The sequence below is a fragment of the Bombus pascuorum genome, chromosome 12 (assembly GCF_905332965.1).
Source record: "Bombus pascuorum chromosome 12, iyBomPasc1.1, whole genome shotgun sequence".
Lineage (NCBI taxonomy): Eukaryota > Metazoa > Arthropoda > Insecta > Hymenoptera > Apidae > Bombus > Bombus pascuorum.
In genome coordinates, this window is record NC_083499.1 from 7,944,768 (window position 1) to 7,960,464 (window position 15,697).

General features: G+C 41.1%; 3 protein-coding genes across 6 annotated transcripts; 1 reads left to right on the forward strand and 2 right to left on the reverse strand.

Annotated features, from left to right (window-relative positions):
- Nucleotides 1-2,345: 2,345 nt before the first annotated feature.
- On the reverse strand, nt 2,346-11,533 carry LOC132912590 (annulin). Of its 2 annotated transcripts, none has more exons than XM_060970118.1 (10): nt 11,187-11,533; nt 6,215-6,564; nt 5,995-6,127; nt 5,694-5,923; nt 5,296-5,609; nt 4,923-5,192; nt 4,728-4,807; nt 4,495-4,639; nt 4,102-4,408; nt 2,346-4,018 (listed from the first exon to the last, which is right to left on the reverse strand). In XM_060970118.1, the coding sequence occupies exons 1-10, from the start codon at nt 11,317-11,319 to the stop codon at nt 3,713-3,715; spliced, it is 2,268 nt and encodes a 755-aa protein (XP_060826101.1). In that variant the 5' UTR covers nt 11,320-11,533; the 3' UTR covers nt 2,346-3,712. The 2 variants fall into 2 exon arrangements, with proteins under 2 accessions (XP_060826101.1, XP_060826100.1); XM_060970117.1 differs by lacking the exon at nt 11,187-11,533 and adding an exon at nt 6,861-7,025.
- Nucleotides 11,534-12,486: 953 nt separating this feature from the next.
- LOC132912593 (mitochondrial import inner membrane translocase subunit Tim21) lies at nt 12,487-14,485 on the reverse strand. Of its 3 annotated transcripts, none has more exons than XM_060970130.1 (5): nt 14,348-14,485; nt 13,212-13,416; nt 12,903-13,137; nt 12,727-12,826; nt 12,487-12,652 (listed from the first exon to the last, which is right to left on the reverse strand). In XM_060970130.1, the coding sequence occupies exons 2-5, from the start codon at nt 13,411-13,413 to the stop codon at nt 12,518-12,520; spliced, it is 672 nt and encodes a 223-aa protein (XP_060826113.1). In that variant the 5' UTR covers nt 13,414-13,416; nt 14,348-14,485; the 3' UTR covers nt 12,487-12,517. The 3 variants fall into 3 exon arrangements, with proteins under 3 accessions (XP_060826113.1, XP_060826112.1, XP_060826114.1); XM_060970129.1 differs by lacking the exon at nt 14,348-14,485 and adding an exon at nt 13,760-13,894; XM_060970131.1 differs by lacking the exon at nt 14,348-14,485 and having other exon boundaries at nt 13,212-13,426.
- Nucleotides 13,958-14,958, forward strand: LOC132912594 (transcription and mRNA export factor ENY2). The gene is made up of 2 exons (XM_060970133.1): nt 13,958-14,120; nt 14,354-14,958. Exons 1-2 carry the CDS (start codon nt 14,071-14,073, stop codon nt 14,580-14,582), a joined length of 279 nt encoding a protein of 92 aa, XP_060826116.1. The 5' UTR covers nt 13,958-14,070; the 3' UTR covers nt 14,583-14,958.
- The last annotated feature ends 739 nt before the right edge of the window (nt 14,959-15,697 follow it).

Below are 15,697 nucleotides of genomic sequence, written 5' to 3' on the forward strand. Positions count from 1 at the left end.
CACGGCGCATTAAATACCATTTGCCTGCCCCCGACTCCAGTCCATCCTTTGTCCTCTACTACTTTTTGTCCGGATAAATATACCCTTTGAACTCGGTCAATTTCGTAAACCGGTTCGTACCCCTGTTCTCCTTTCAGCGCGTGACTTTCAAACGATTCTCGTCACTTACGAAACCGCTAACTAGTATCATCTACCTCGGCACGATAAATCGCCGCCCTTTCCAACCGACTCTCTTCCACCGTATCTGTTCTCTCCTCTTTCCGTCAGACTTTTTCATCGTTTCGCGACCAACCGTACATTTCCATCCTGCAACTTGCACCTTGATCTTGTACAAACGCGGCGATATAAACGCGAACGGCGAAGCGGTGGTACGGGGCGTCAGTCAGTTAGTCAGTCAGTCAGTCAGTCAACGAGCGAGTCGTTTTTGTTAGACAGGGTGCATGCGTAATAAGGTAGTCGCGCTGTATCTCTCCCTTTTTTTCCAGTCCCTTCCTGCTTCGCCTCGTCTTCGGAATCCCTCCTACGATCCCTCGATACCACCCTACCTCCAGCAGTATACGAAAGAAGGCGGTGTGGCCGATTTGGCCGCTCCTTTCTCTACCGCCTCGACGAAATCCTCGCGCAAATACGCTGCCAGCCGCTCGCAACTGTTCGGGCTTATACGTGGGTAAACAACCGTTCCGTCCTCCGATGCAAATTAGATTGGAATTCGATACGACACGATCCACGTTACAGGGGAAGAACTCGAGCACGCGCGCGGCTTTCGTTTCACCACAGTTTCCAACCAAGAAAACTAATTTCTCGCGACTGATCGTGTCGGTCGGAGTGGGTGAAACGGAAATTTTCCGTTCGCGATCGAGTCGAATCGCGTCGACGAAACACGGCTTCCACCTTGTTTCCTTGTACGACGACGTTTCGCCCGATGTCTATCTAACGAATTACCTTTCCTCTCGTCGTTACGCGGCTTTGTTCGCTGACAATGCCGAACCGCACCGGGGATACTCGTGCAAACAGAAAAAGGTAAACGGCAAACTGTCAAGGGACGTGACGAGTAGTCGGAAACGCGATTGAAAAGATGCACGACAACGCGTTTTAAAAGATCGACCGGTCGAAAGCGACGTCACACCGATCCAACCAATTTCCTCTCGTATCGCGTTTTACTTTGCCGTTTCCACGACCGACTCATCGTTCGTCCTGCTCCTTTGAAAAAAATACCTTCCAAGAATTAGCGGCGGTCTTTATTGCCTCTACGCGGGAATGAATTCGCGGGGAATAAAGGTCGAGAGACGTAAAAGGAAAGGTAGTAACCGTTTCCAGACTTTTACTGCACAGAGTTTTCCTGATGACGGGAAACATTACGTACACGTGCACGCTGCTGGATGCATGCCACTTCCGAATGTTGCTTCGAATAGCGAAATTAAGTCCACCGTTGCGGTCGAGCTAGGAGTCGCCCCGCGGGCCACTTTGCACGATCGATTAGCGCGCGTCGAATCACAAAACAGAGATTTCCTGTCTCGAATAATCGAAAGAGCCGCTCGCTCCTCTTTCCTTTTCATCCGTACTCCGTGGTCGGACGTTCTTTCGATTTTCCAGTTCGTTCTACGAACGCGCTGCTGCGTACCGTTCGTAGATCAAACGTGAAACGTAACGAATCCGCGTACACGTTACGCGTTATCGCGGTCACTCGCATTTCGTGTGATCTCGATTATGATTGTTTACGATCGCTACTAAACCATCGATACGCAACGCGATCGTGAATGCCCTGGCGCGTTCGATTTATTACGTTCGCCTTGCACGTTAAATACGACATTTTTACGTATTTCAACGTTTCCTCCCGCGAATCAAATTTTATCGTCGTCCGAGTTTTTCGTTCCCCTGAGCCATCAATTTCCAGCTACGTGATACATCCCTTGGGCGATTCGAGAGCGTGCTGCCATCTAGAAACGTGTCGTCAAAGCGAGACGTTGGTTCAAGAGGGATGATAAAAGGCGATCTCTTACCCTTCTAAAGCGAACGTAACCGAGCGAATAACCATGATCTTAGGTGTATACGCGCATGAAACAAAACGGTTGTCTGACGACGACCAACGAAACCGAGCGTGTTTCGTTCGTTAGAAAATCGGCAAACCATGGAAACGCGAGAGACGAAGAGAAGCTTCGGGAGGGTCTGGAACCGCCGGTTCTGCCATCCGACGATATTTCACGATATCTTCTGAGATTCTTGTAGGCCTGCGAGAAGACCCCCTATGGCCTGTTGGCTACACGAAAACATATACGTCACTGACGCGCATGGTTCGCGGCGATTCTGATGGATCCTGGGATTCGATGGGAACAAAAGAATGTTGGTTTAGCATGGAAGGCGTGTTTGTTATTCTGATGAGGTATAATGGGATGGATCTTGGGTGTTGATGCATGGCGCGTAGCAGGGTGCCAAGTCCAGAATCCCGTGGATCCAAATGGAGATCGGTACGGGCCCCGTAGGCTCCTTCGAGACCCCTGTAGACAGGGGCCGCAACACGTCCATCACGTGTCACGGTTATGTATTTAGACATATCTCACTACTATCTTCCATATCGTTCTTCCTCTCTTCTTCTCTTCCTCTCCCTTTCTCTCTTCCTCCCTCTTCGCTTCGTTCGTCTCCCGCCGGCTTCCTCGCGACCCTCCGCCACCCTCTTCGCTCTCTTCCACTCCAACGTTTTCGTTTATCATTTTTCTTCCCCCCTTCTACGATCCTCGTATTCGTCTTCACTTGCTACCAGCTTATCGTTCCGTTCCTCTTCCTCTTTAGTCTCTTTTAATCGAAACGGGGACCCGTTATAAAAATACTACCTCGTCTCCACGCGATTGCGATTCGCGAGTCGAAAGTACATAGGCGGGGGAAATCACGCACGGCGGTATATCCACGCGTACTCTTCGCGTCCTTAGATAATAGTAAATTAATGTCTGTCATCGAACCCCACCCTGCTTTCCCATTTCGATCGATCGACGTACCGTCCAACGAACTTGGTCGATTGGTTTTACCGTCGAGTCGGCTGGCAGCCAGTTTCTTTCGCAGGCAAGTGGTCGAAGCTGGACTTCGTCCCGAGCGAGTTGGCTCGCTATCGGGTCCATTCATCGTCTATAATATTTCAACGTTAATTTCCTAGATGGTGATGCATGACTCGCGTCAGTGTCATGCGTGCGCTCGTGAACACTCGTCATCATCGCGATCGTTTCTCTTCCCTGTCCCGTTTCTTCTCCTTTTCTTCTCCTTCCTCCTCTTCCTATATCTCCGTCTGTTATTCCGAATAATCACGCACACGACACAGCGACTCTCTCGATCGCCGCTCGTTAATATCGCCTGCCGCGTGTAGTCGGTAGTCCCGGCTATCCACGCTGCTCAGGTAGTTCTCTGTCGATTGAATTTTTTATTGGCCTAACGTAGAAGCCTGTTCCGAACCGGTATGCCATTCGTCCTGCCGCTTCTTCTCGTTTCTGACGTTTACTCTAAACGTTCTCGATGTAGACGCCGCGGAAGGAAAAGGATCCTGCATAGTATCTGAACGAAAATGTTCGACTCGCGCCACCTTCGCATACGGCATATGCGAGGCAGGCGACTTTCAAACTTTTATTTCGTACAAAACATTACGAACACTTGTTAAAAGGACGGAGCTCGCTGGAAGACACGTGAATACAGACTACTTACGCCGTCGATTTCAGTTCGTCGGGTCTCGTTACTCGCCGTTCGTAACGGCTTTCATCGATTTTACCATAAAATTGACGAAACCGTCAACGTCCTCGAGCTCTTTCGAGTAAAATTTCGCGGCGATCGTGGCGCGACCTTCGAATTTCGGTACCATGGAGAACGAACATTCCGCGTACGCGTCCACCTCTACCTGGTCCGACAGTTTCAATTTCAGCTGCTCGTCCATTCCGGGTCCCTCGATCAAGAATCTGCACTTCTTCAATGGGATGGGTAGCGGATTTTGAAATTTCGCTGTCGCGTTTAGCGTCTTGCCAACTTCCGGCTCGTTCTCCAACTATCGGAAACGATTTTAATTTACTTCGTTGTCGATCACGCGATAAACGTACATAGGGTAGAACGTAAAGAGCACCTACGTACCGTGATTTTAATGTCGGGTTTCCTCACGCGAAAATCGTCTTGCGCAAAGTACTCGAAATTGGTGTTCTTGATGGTGGCCAGGCAGGAGATATTGAATGCGCACTGATTCAATAGTCGAGGCCCGTATTCCTCCCAGGATACATCCATACGCACTTCCTCGAGGACTCCAGGTCTCACCAGTCGATCGATACTTAATCTCTTCACTGGGTCGCCGACCCGTCCGGTGTACAGAACCGTCTCTACTCTTAAAATCACCGAGACCTCATACTCGTTGTAATTGCTTCTATTTTTAATCAGCAACACGACGCTGTAACGGAACGCGTCTCGTGAGTATACGAGAGAGAACATTCGAAACAGCGGATAAACGAGGCTAGAGAACAAACGAAGAAATACCTGAAAGGTTGTCCGATCACGATATCGTCGCGTAGCTCGAAGTTGAACATGACATCGTTGAACTCCTCGTTGAGGTAATAACGACTGAACAACGACTGACTTTGACGCAACGCCTTCAACATGGCAGCCCGTTCTTCTTCCGACTCTGTGAAACGAAAACAAGGGACAGCGCGTTAAGACTTTAGCAAGAATCGAGGACTCGCTGCTCGCTCGCTCCTCGAAGGATCTCTTACTTTCTGGATACTTGTAGGTATGAGTGATATCTTCCCTCGCCCATCTACCGATCGCTTTCGTGCTAATAAATTGCCCGATGCTAGGTACCGAAAAGAAAATAAAAGGTAAAACAAATAGACGTTATTTTCTCTTTGCTCGAATAAACGACGAATCGATCGATCTTAAAGGAAGATCGAAACGCGTGAAATACTCACCCGTACACGTCCTTTCGAATCAATTTTAAAGGTTGAGTCGGTCCGTTGTAACGCCAAAACACTTTATCCGCGTTGACCTCGGCGAAGAGGAAGGCATTGTCGTAAGGTCGGAGAACCTCGCCTTTCTTCACAGCGGCGACGGAAGCCGGTCCGCAACGGTACGCGTCTTCGCTCAATTCTTGAGGAGTCGCATCGATCGCTTGCCAACCAGAATATTCCGGCGACAAGTCCAATCGAGTCATCCATACCTCGTTCCACACGTGGAAATTCCTACGATATGATCGGATCGCGGTGAAAAATGATGGAACCGCGTGCGGCGTATACGATCGATACGCGCTGCAACTACCCAAGTATACTTAGACGTAATACTTGCCATATCGAATCGCTGTTCATCTCCTCCATAACTTTCCCCTCGGCATCGACGAAATAGTCGACGGTCAAGCTGCTCTGAGTATCGTGCGCGCTCGCATAATTGGTTACCACGCGACAAGGTAGTCCCAGTGTACGGCAAACGGTGGCCAACACTCCTGAGAATACCCAGCATTGACCATACTTGACCGGTTTCTTCGTCTTATAGTATTGTTGCAGGATCTTTTGCGAACCCAACCATTTGGTCGGTGGTGTACCACCTCCAAAATCGTCGGACCAGTTACCCATTACCGCGCCGTTGTCATCCGGCGAATTTACCTGTAACGCGGTAACTTTGCTTGAGTTTGCTCGAAGATCGAGAGCAAGAAGACGTATCAGAACCAAGTGGATTCGAGTACTCACAGCTGCCGACAGAATGCGAGATATAACGACAGGGTCGTTTCTGCCGTGTATTCGAACTTTCCCAACTTGAATCATCAGATGCAGCGCGCAATCTAATATATCTCGCTCGAACTGCGAATATTTCCAAACCGTTGGTCTCAGACGATTGTAGCTTCCACGCCATATCAAACCATCCTCCGCCATCACGTACTCCTGTCGCTGATCCTCCTCCTCCATGTACACCGCGTCCTCTGGAAAATTTTCAAAAAATCATCGTCCCGCATATTCGGACGATTCATTTATCGAAATCGAGTTTCCCTACCTCTGCACCAGGGATTGAAAATTAGATAAAACGGTTGTTTCACCGTGTAACTAACGGCTCCGTCTAAATTCTTGTTCTTGGTGTCGATGTCTATCCTCCACTTGCCTATTATCGCGTCGGGAGCTGCTACGATCTGAGAAAGTGACAAAAGAAGAATCGCTCGTGTTACGACCGCGCCGATGGAAAACGAATGAAAGATGATACGCCTTTGATCGCTTACCTTCAATCGAATAAAATTGTGTTGAATAGCGTCAATGGTGGCATGCCAGGAACCCTCGGACGGTTCTCCCGGATAAAGAACAGCCGTCGCAACGAGGGTTCCGTGCCCGTATAGCGGCCTCTCGACTCCGTCAACCGTGAAAATTATCGACATACCATCGATACTTGGCTCGTAATCTCTGGACAAAGTCAAGTGTAAGTAAAATTCTTGTCCCCGTCTAACGACCAGCCTAGATTTGTCGTCCTGTCTGGCCATCAAGTCGTATCTGGATGTTCTATGATTGAATCCATTCTCAGCGATACACGGATCCACGTCTGCGATCGTCAACACTGGAACTCCAAAATCTTCCCCTGCGAACAGAATACGAGTACGACTTTTTTACCGATTTAACTTCGTTTACGTGCGACGCGACGGTTCCAACGTACGAAACACGCTTTACATAACGATATTTCTAATTCTGCCAACATCCTGAAACACTTAAGTAAATTCGTACGTATGGCGAATTGCCAACGACGATGAAGATACGATCCAATGGAATAATTAAAAATTGCCTGGTCTTTTGTTATTTGCGAGATTTCGAAAGGAGGAACACCGCGCGTCGAAAGGTTCAAGATAAAAACGAGATCGCGAGAATACGAGCACTCACAGTAAAATCTGAAGGGAAAGGGATTGGGACGGCGATCATTGAAAGACCGGTAACGATCGTAAAATCTATAAAACATCCTTCGAGGACTCGGGAATGCAAACTCGTCCCTCGAAAACGAACGAAAGACTGAATCCATCGGCGGATTTCGCGCCGCGGTCCTTCGACTGCTCAGAGTTCTATGAAATCACTGAGAGTGAGCGATCGCTCCCCGTTCTGGAAATAAGGAAGAAATTGCAATGCTGTATATTGTACATGACTGTATGGTACGTAACGGCGAGACGAGGTGCTCCGCTTAGCGCGCCGCGCCGCCCTGCACGTTGGGTGGGTTGCTATATTCTAGGAGATACGTCAAGGACTTTTCTGCATCGACGAACGCAACCATACATGGCGTCATCGATGAGTCTAGGTACCACTCGGAGTCACCTACTCTTCATCCTATCGATTATTTCTCACAATTTACTCTGGTAATTACGAAACGAATCGTATATTCGATAATCTGTCGCGCCGTATTCCAAGAAAACGGTTATCGAAGATCGCCAACAGCATCTTTATATGGTCGAACGTGATCAAGATGTACGTGGAAAGCGTCTAATCCATACGTTCGAGTAGATTGACAAGGCCAATGAAAAACTACGGATCGTCGAAAGAGAGTCGTTACGCCGATGTTGACACGTTTACCAGTTTTGGCGGAAATAATTGTCTCGTTTCCATGTATCGTACAATCACGAGAATCGATCGGTACGTTCAATTAGTATCGACGTTTGACGTTTTAAATCGGTTTGCAAAAGCCGCGGCTATTTAAAATTCAAGCCTTGACAAAGAAACTTGTCGACGCAATTAATTCCCATATTGCGAAAAGAAGTGGAAACGCAACTTGCTCGCATTGGCCGTCACCTATTTTCGTTGTTAGCGATTCGTTTGTCCTCGTACAACCGCGATTCCAAGCGAAAACGTTCCATAGAGTAAATAGACGAATACCAATCTCTACGACCGACAGTTTCTTTCACACGGCTAACTTTTAACAAGTTTCACTCGGAGAGTTTTGCAAGACGGAAGAAGAAAGGGTGCGGACGGAAACAACGTATCTATCGACAAATATGTATCACAGATACATCGAAAAGCTAAATAAGCACGCGTTTAAGTAACACGCGGAAACATCTTTTTCAAATCTTTTCGCTTCTTTTCATTTCCCCGTCTCTTCTTCTTTTTTCATCCTTTGATTTTCTATAAATTTTACTTTATTCGTTTTTTTTTTAAATTTTTGGTACAGCCAGACATTACAATTAATTTATCTCTGTTTTCTCTACGCGTTATTCGTTTCTTCACACCTTTAGGTTTTTCATTTTCGTCGTGTACATTACTCTTACTTATTGTTCGTTTATTTAATTTTCTTTGATCCTCTACGCTCTGTTTCTCTCCTTTCACCAATTCTTCGCACCTTTCTTATTATTTTTTATCGTTTCAGAGATTCCTGCTTATTCGCTTGCAATTTCTATCGCTGCGACGCACGTATATGTGTGTGTGTGTTTCTGTACATAAGTCGGAGAATCGTAAGCTGCCTATACGTAATAACGGAGAATCGTTAGGAAAACACAGATGCAAGAACAAATTTATTTATCTACTAAAGTTTAATCTTCAAGATTACGTGGCTACTTACGATCGGTTAGCTTGGCAGTGAAAATTCCTCGGTTCAGTTACCTTTCTATTAACACCGTCGTACTTAATGTTATACCGGATCAATTAGAAATAAACATTGATCTATCGCATAATATATAATAACCCGACAGCCGGACAGTCGATCGCGTAAGAAATATCGTGTTAAACGATCAAATTACTCAAAGTATCTCTATATAGTGCAGCCGTCATACGATTACTTCAACCGGTTTCATACGAAATCGATGCTATTTTGGTGAGTTGGTAAGCGGCAAGAAATTATGGCATCTACATACCTAATGGTATTGTTTTCGATTAAAAATAACGCCACGAGGCAATCTGCTATACACATGTATATATATATATATATATATAGTTAAGTAGATACAGATAAGTGTTCTAGAATGCAGATTATCCATAGCAACTGATGATGACGCGCGATGTCATGTATTTGATGCAACATAGGAATAGAATTTTTATTCTCTAAACGATTTATCTCTTTTCTACTGAGAATCCACGATCTGCCACGATCGAGAATATTCATAATTTTCATAGAATATTGACTCAATTACTGGCAAACTAACTTTCAACGAAGATAGGACGAGCACATAGAACACGTGGATTTGAGTTTCTATCGGTGCAAATATCGTAAAAAGTTATCAGCGCTAGAGGAAGCGAAGTTACACTTGCGAGAGAAGCGGCTGTAAATAATTAAGCAAAAGCCTGTGTGACGAGTTTTAGCACGTGCCGTAGCTACGGCGATAAATAGCGGGTATGCATGTTCCTAATGCAACAGCAACTTCCTTTCGTTTCATGCGAACAACGATATCCGCGTAAGATTAACGTTCTTCTTGGTATATACTGTACATGGTATTATTGCAGTTTCAGACGCAAGGCGACAGGAAGACGCATATTTTGAAGAAACGGGGAACATCCAAGATATGCTTATCGTATAACGAATTGCTCCGTTCGTTCGTTAATACTATGCGTTAATACTGGCTTTTATTTACTGCACGACGACATCGCGCGCTATTTTAATCCGAACATAGTAATCGCGTAAGAACGATTGGCTAGAAAAAATTACCAGAAGAAGAGATAACTTGTTTGGTCGGTTTTAAAATCGATCGAAGTAATGTTGGCGCGAATGAATTCGCATCAAAATATCGTATTCGCGTTACATGACTTGCTATCTCACAATTAAGAATGCCAAGAAGATGATTCATAAATAGTTGGGTCTGCTTTCGATCTCGGAAAAAGCTCGGGTAATAATACAACTGTGCGTAATTGAGGCTGACGTCATGCTTCAGAGGTCAGGGTGCCACTTGCGTAATTTTACTTTCATTCATGGCAGTGGTCACACCTCGAGGCCGTTAAACACACGTTGTAACGTCGCATTCGTTTCTACCTTTTATCGATTCACAAATATCCACAGTCTCGAGAGGAGGGACGTTTTATCCGTTTTACACATTGCACATTGGCGGATGAAAGAATCGCAATCGAAACGATAGTGGCTAAAGAGTCACGACGAAAGTAACAAGACTAACGAGACGTACATCGTCGAATAATTGGATTTGGGCCGACTGGCCGCGAAAGAAGCGAAAAGTGAGATTTCCCATCTGGCTGACAAGACGAGTTTATTTTCTTTAGTGAAGTACTATCGACCAAATTTTCAAGCGCCGAGCGGAATTCACGTTGTTCGCGCGATTTCTGTTTGCTTGCTAATTTCCGACCGAACATATCTGTTGACTAAACTTTTGAAAAATATTTCTTCCAAGATTCTCTCGTAAATCTTCGCCTTGATCTTGAAACCATACCGAGCCGGTGAAACAGAAGCAACGCGAGTTGCGCCGTTACATCGAAAAAGTAGTAACAGGAAGTTTTCGAAATTACGTAGCTGCCTAAAAACATGTAGCGGCTAATGACATCACCGCCGTAACAAACTCAACGCAAACGTTTCGATATAGCTCGAATGATTACGAAGAACGATGATCGAAACTATCGAAAGCACATTTCGCGCATATCGAAGATCGAAGAGCATCCTCGATACACTAGCTGGCTAGCACGTGCTTTCTTAAAATAGGTCTTAAGAATATGTATACAAGAAGAAAAGCGTCGCTCGTGCCAAGGACTAGAAACTTTGGAAATCCTTCGAGGGTTGTTTTGAGCTGCGCTCGTTTCCACCGTTATAACTACGTTCGATATAATAATAGAAGCACGATAAATCATCGATTTCTGTCTAGATGGCGATAACACGTTGCTATTTGTTCGAGCGTGGAATAAATCGATTCTCGGTAAATTGACTTACAAAATAGAACGAGATTCTACGAAGAACGATATTCTTTTAGAAACGTAATTTTCTTCTCACGCGTGCCAAATCACGGTATTCTGATATCGTTTATTTAATATAAAAGAAAATGTAAATTGTATCTGTGAATTACACGCGTCAAAGTCACCAATCACGCAAGAAGGTTATCGCAGTTTAACTTCTACAAGTGTAAAGTAAAAGGTATATTGTCCATATATGTTTACATTGATTTACAAGTATAAAAATGTATTTGTCATCGCGCGTTGGATTACGGAAATTCTTGCAAACGCATAGTTTGATCTACACTTCGAAGCGATCGTACCAATTGGCAATTATTTAACTTGTAAACAGTGTCGCTTGGAACTTACCAGAACTAGATGCAGCAGGTGGCCGTGGAAGACATTCCGGTTTTGTGCATAATGGCTTAAGGGGACTGTCCGTGACAGTTTCGGGCCTAAAAATTGCTCTAAATCGTGAAAAACAAGAACAAACCTTGCCCATTTTTTTCAATCTTGTACGGCAATAAATACGATATATTTTATTTAATTATTCTCTTCTTCTTTTGTCTGTCTTCCAAATTCAAAAGTTTATAGTATTTCCCATGCTTTTGATGACATTTCAGTGTCATTCCACTACGACACGCGATTACGCTTCGATCATTCTACAGGACACCTCTCGTTGAATTATCTTTACGAAACATAATTACCGACGACAGGTCATCTGATTCAATTAATCGAAGAGAAACTTGAATCTTGCGGTACCAATCACTTATTCAGAGGACTCTGTTTCGATTCAGCTATTGACTCACTGCCACGAAAAGATTAATCTCCCGTATAAAAATTAAGAAATTTAGAAGAATTTTAAATTATATTTTAATCATCGAGATATGTACACGATTAAAAGACACAGAGAGTATGCTAAAACTCTGTGATGAAATGTCAATTTGTTAACATCGAAATAATTTACAAATATCGATATAAGTTTGAGAAAGATTCAGAATTAAACAAGGAGTTACTGTATGATATCACGTCACAATTTAAGCTCCAACGCGGACTGATATAGACGACGCGCTCTGTCGATCTGCTCGCGAGTAAATGAAGGACTGTCAGAGACTCAGTTGGCATCATAAATGATGCAGACGACATGATCTCTCCCCAGATTCCGATCAATTTTTAGATGATCATGAATACTAACGATCCCTTCGCATCTTTACCTAACCATCGTAAGTACTATTTACCTCTTTCTTTCTTTTTCATTCATTCTAAATTATACTTACCCTCTCTGTTAGTAATAACATAAACATTATCTTAAAGGTATTGTAACTCATTTTTATTTATTTCGCTTGAACCTCGATTCTCGTTACAGGAAGATGAAGTCACATAAGTAAACTTTCGTTCCTCGAATTTCCTGAATGTTACATCTATTTAAAGGCTATTACTTTTAAAGAGAAATATTATTACTAGCGTATTTTCTTCTTTATTTCATAAGAACTTGTTATAACACATGTAAAAATATTTATTCGTGCAACTATTGTGCAACCCACGATTTATAAATAAATATAAAACTTTTTTTCAAGTATCACCATATTTATTTGACACAAAATTTACAAAAGTGTATTTAAAATAATATTGTTGCAAATAATCGATTGTATGCGTTTCTATACATAATGTCCAAATATTAATCAGAAAGATCTAACATATTAATTCCATTCAAGTTCTGTTTCAGTACTGGAGCTCCTCTTTTGCTCTCTGTTGTCTTCTATTTTAATAATAGTTTGCAAAATATCATCCACAAGTACATATAAATATCTGTACATATAATTGCCAGATTCATCCTAATACATAAAAGTTACATTTTTAATTAATCTTAAACTGAATGTCTACGAAATATAAAAACATTATATCTTACTTCCTGCACTTCTAAATTCACAGTTGCACGTCTCCTTATACCTTGAATATAAAATTTCATTCTCATATGACGTACTCCATCCCTCTCAAAGATAATATGACTGAAATATTATATATATTGTTAACAATAATATTAACTATAAAGAGGAACGGTAATAAGTACAAATATAACTTCACCTTATATGTCTTCTACGTCCACGTCTGCTCTCTTCTCCATATGCTTTTATTGGTTCTCCTAGGGCATCTGTTACTTTAGGATGTTTGATGCAGCGATCTAATGCTTTACTGTATACGCTGTTTGGGCTTTTATTGGAAAATAATTCATCAAAAATCATATAAAACATGAAAGCAGTAATTCCTATACCACTAATTATTACACCTAAATATCCAATAGATTTTGTATTTTCTTTAACTGTAATAAAAACAATATTCAGGGTGGTATTAGCTTTTATGCTATATGTGTCCATATATACATATGAAATTTACCTACATCCGCAAATCCAACTTGTATTTTATTTTCATGTTCAACAGAATCTGTTTTGGCAATTGATTTTTTTGTACAATATAATGCATTTTGTCGAAAATTAGAATTAATACTAAAATTAGAAAGAATGTATATATTTTTTAGACTAGAGACTGCTGCAAGTCTTTTGTACGAAATGCAACTGATTACTCGTGTTGATGCCATCTCCTAAAATGATGATAAATGTTACTTGTACAAACGGAATAAAAGTAAACAACAACTATTGCACAGTATTGAATTACGCCATCCATATAGACTAATTCTGTACAAAATTCTATCAATAGTAATAATGCAAATTAACAGATAAAAGTAGTTAAAAAGTATTTAAATAAAATACAAAAGTGATATTTATAGTCGTCACAATGATCAAATAACATTTAACATACGTTGCATGCTGTAAGTAAAAATAATATTTCTGAAATTATCGCAAACATTGTACGAATTGTCTTAATAGATTTTGAAATCGTCTTTTAATAATTTATCATCTATTTTCTTTACCTATTTTACATACCTATGGATTAATAAGAAATATTTCATTTGTAAAAAACTGAAATAGTTATGAATAAATATCAATAATGGTATTTTAATGAGAGGTTACTTTAAACAACACTTTTAGAATCTATGCTCATGTTTGATTATTGCATCACCTATATGAGAAATTGAGAAATAAAAGAATGTTAGGTTATGAACTCGAAAGACAAAACAACATAACCTATCTTACATATTAAGAGGAGTAAACAGTAAAGTTGTCTTTGAAGATCGTGTTGTAAGAGAAGCTATAAAATTCTGTCAATAGAAAAGTAGATAAAATAAAAAGTTTTAATGAAGACTGCTCCACATCAAAGGCTAGTTATGGTTGGAGATCGCGACGGGTAAATATTCATTTATAAATATATATATATATATATATATATCCAAAATTTTGTATTATATTCTTTAGTGCATTCACCGATTAAAATATTCGAATATTAACTTTGCCTTGTACATTGATAACTCTCGTATACCATCTTTTTATTTCTTGTAATAATGTTATCTCCATACAACAATTTATTTTATTTAGATAAGTCTAAATAATTAATAATTATAAAATCAACCTTACTTTTAGGCTAAAAGAGTTGCTACGTCGTCGATTAGTTGAATGTGGATGGAGAGATCAAGTAAAATTAATCTGCAAGGATTTAATAAAAGAACACGGTCATGATATTACCTATGATAAATTGCTTTCAATGGTTACAACTAAAGCAAGAACACTTGTTCCAGACTCTGTCAAAAAGGAACTCCTACAGAAAATAAAAAATCAACTGATTGCTCAAGAAGAAAAATTAAAAATGTAACAATAAGAAATTCATTATTATATAATTCCTTTCTTAACTCTTATTTTGTAAAAATCATAGCATTTACTGACATTATGTACAAATACGATCGCACCATTTCAATATATATCATGTATTACTATATTACACTGTCATACTATGGTCATACTACAGTAGCTGATAAATTTATGCTAAGATTATAAATAAATTATGTTTATATATAAACTGATAGAAGTGCCTTGATTGTCTAACTATATAAATATAAAACTATTTTGCCTTTAATTACATTTTACTATTTACCTAATTATATATAAAAAAAAAAACGGTTGTTTCAATTTAAGAAAGTATACGAAAAAATAAATGTTGCTTGGAAACTGTCAACAGAGATCAGTTCAAATAGATAGCTAGATCATTGGTACAATGTTAAAAATGTTAAGCAAGAAATGCATCTCGACAAATCAACCTTTAGCGGACAATGGCCGAACTACACGCAAAATTCGAAACGGCGCGGCGATTAGTGAAGGGTAAAGATCGAAAGACATAAAAATTGTTTGAAAGGTGAATTACATATTGCAAATAAATTATTCTTTCTTTGTATCGATTACAGAAACGATGATCGAGATACCATGAGCAACTAGCAGCAATCAGTAGTAACGAATAGCAACGATCTTACTAAATTTTTTCGAACTTAGTCATTCTTTATCGCAATTGGAAAGAGTTTGAAGATTGTGGATTTTGAAAGTTGGAAGGATTTTAAATAATTAAACGCTCTGTTCATTTGCAAAATAAAATTGTTTTATTCAATTCAATTTATAAGTTTACAATAATCGTGCAGTTTTACAACGAGTTGGTAATTTTCTGTATAATAATTCGTGTAGATAAGTCATTTTACGGTGATTTGATTTCGTCGCAGGATTAATGGAGTTGCAACAACTCATACGAAAACAACGATCGAAAACTTATACATGCATGCAGCGTTTTGTTGCTCATTTTCGAATTCGCACTAAGCAACTGCTTTTAACCAACTCCGTACGAACCCGCATTCCCCCGCCCCTTACATATGCTCGTTTCACCCTTAAAAAGCAAACGAGCGTATAGTTCGTTTATTTGATCGCTAGAGGCGGTAATTCATGGAG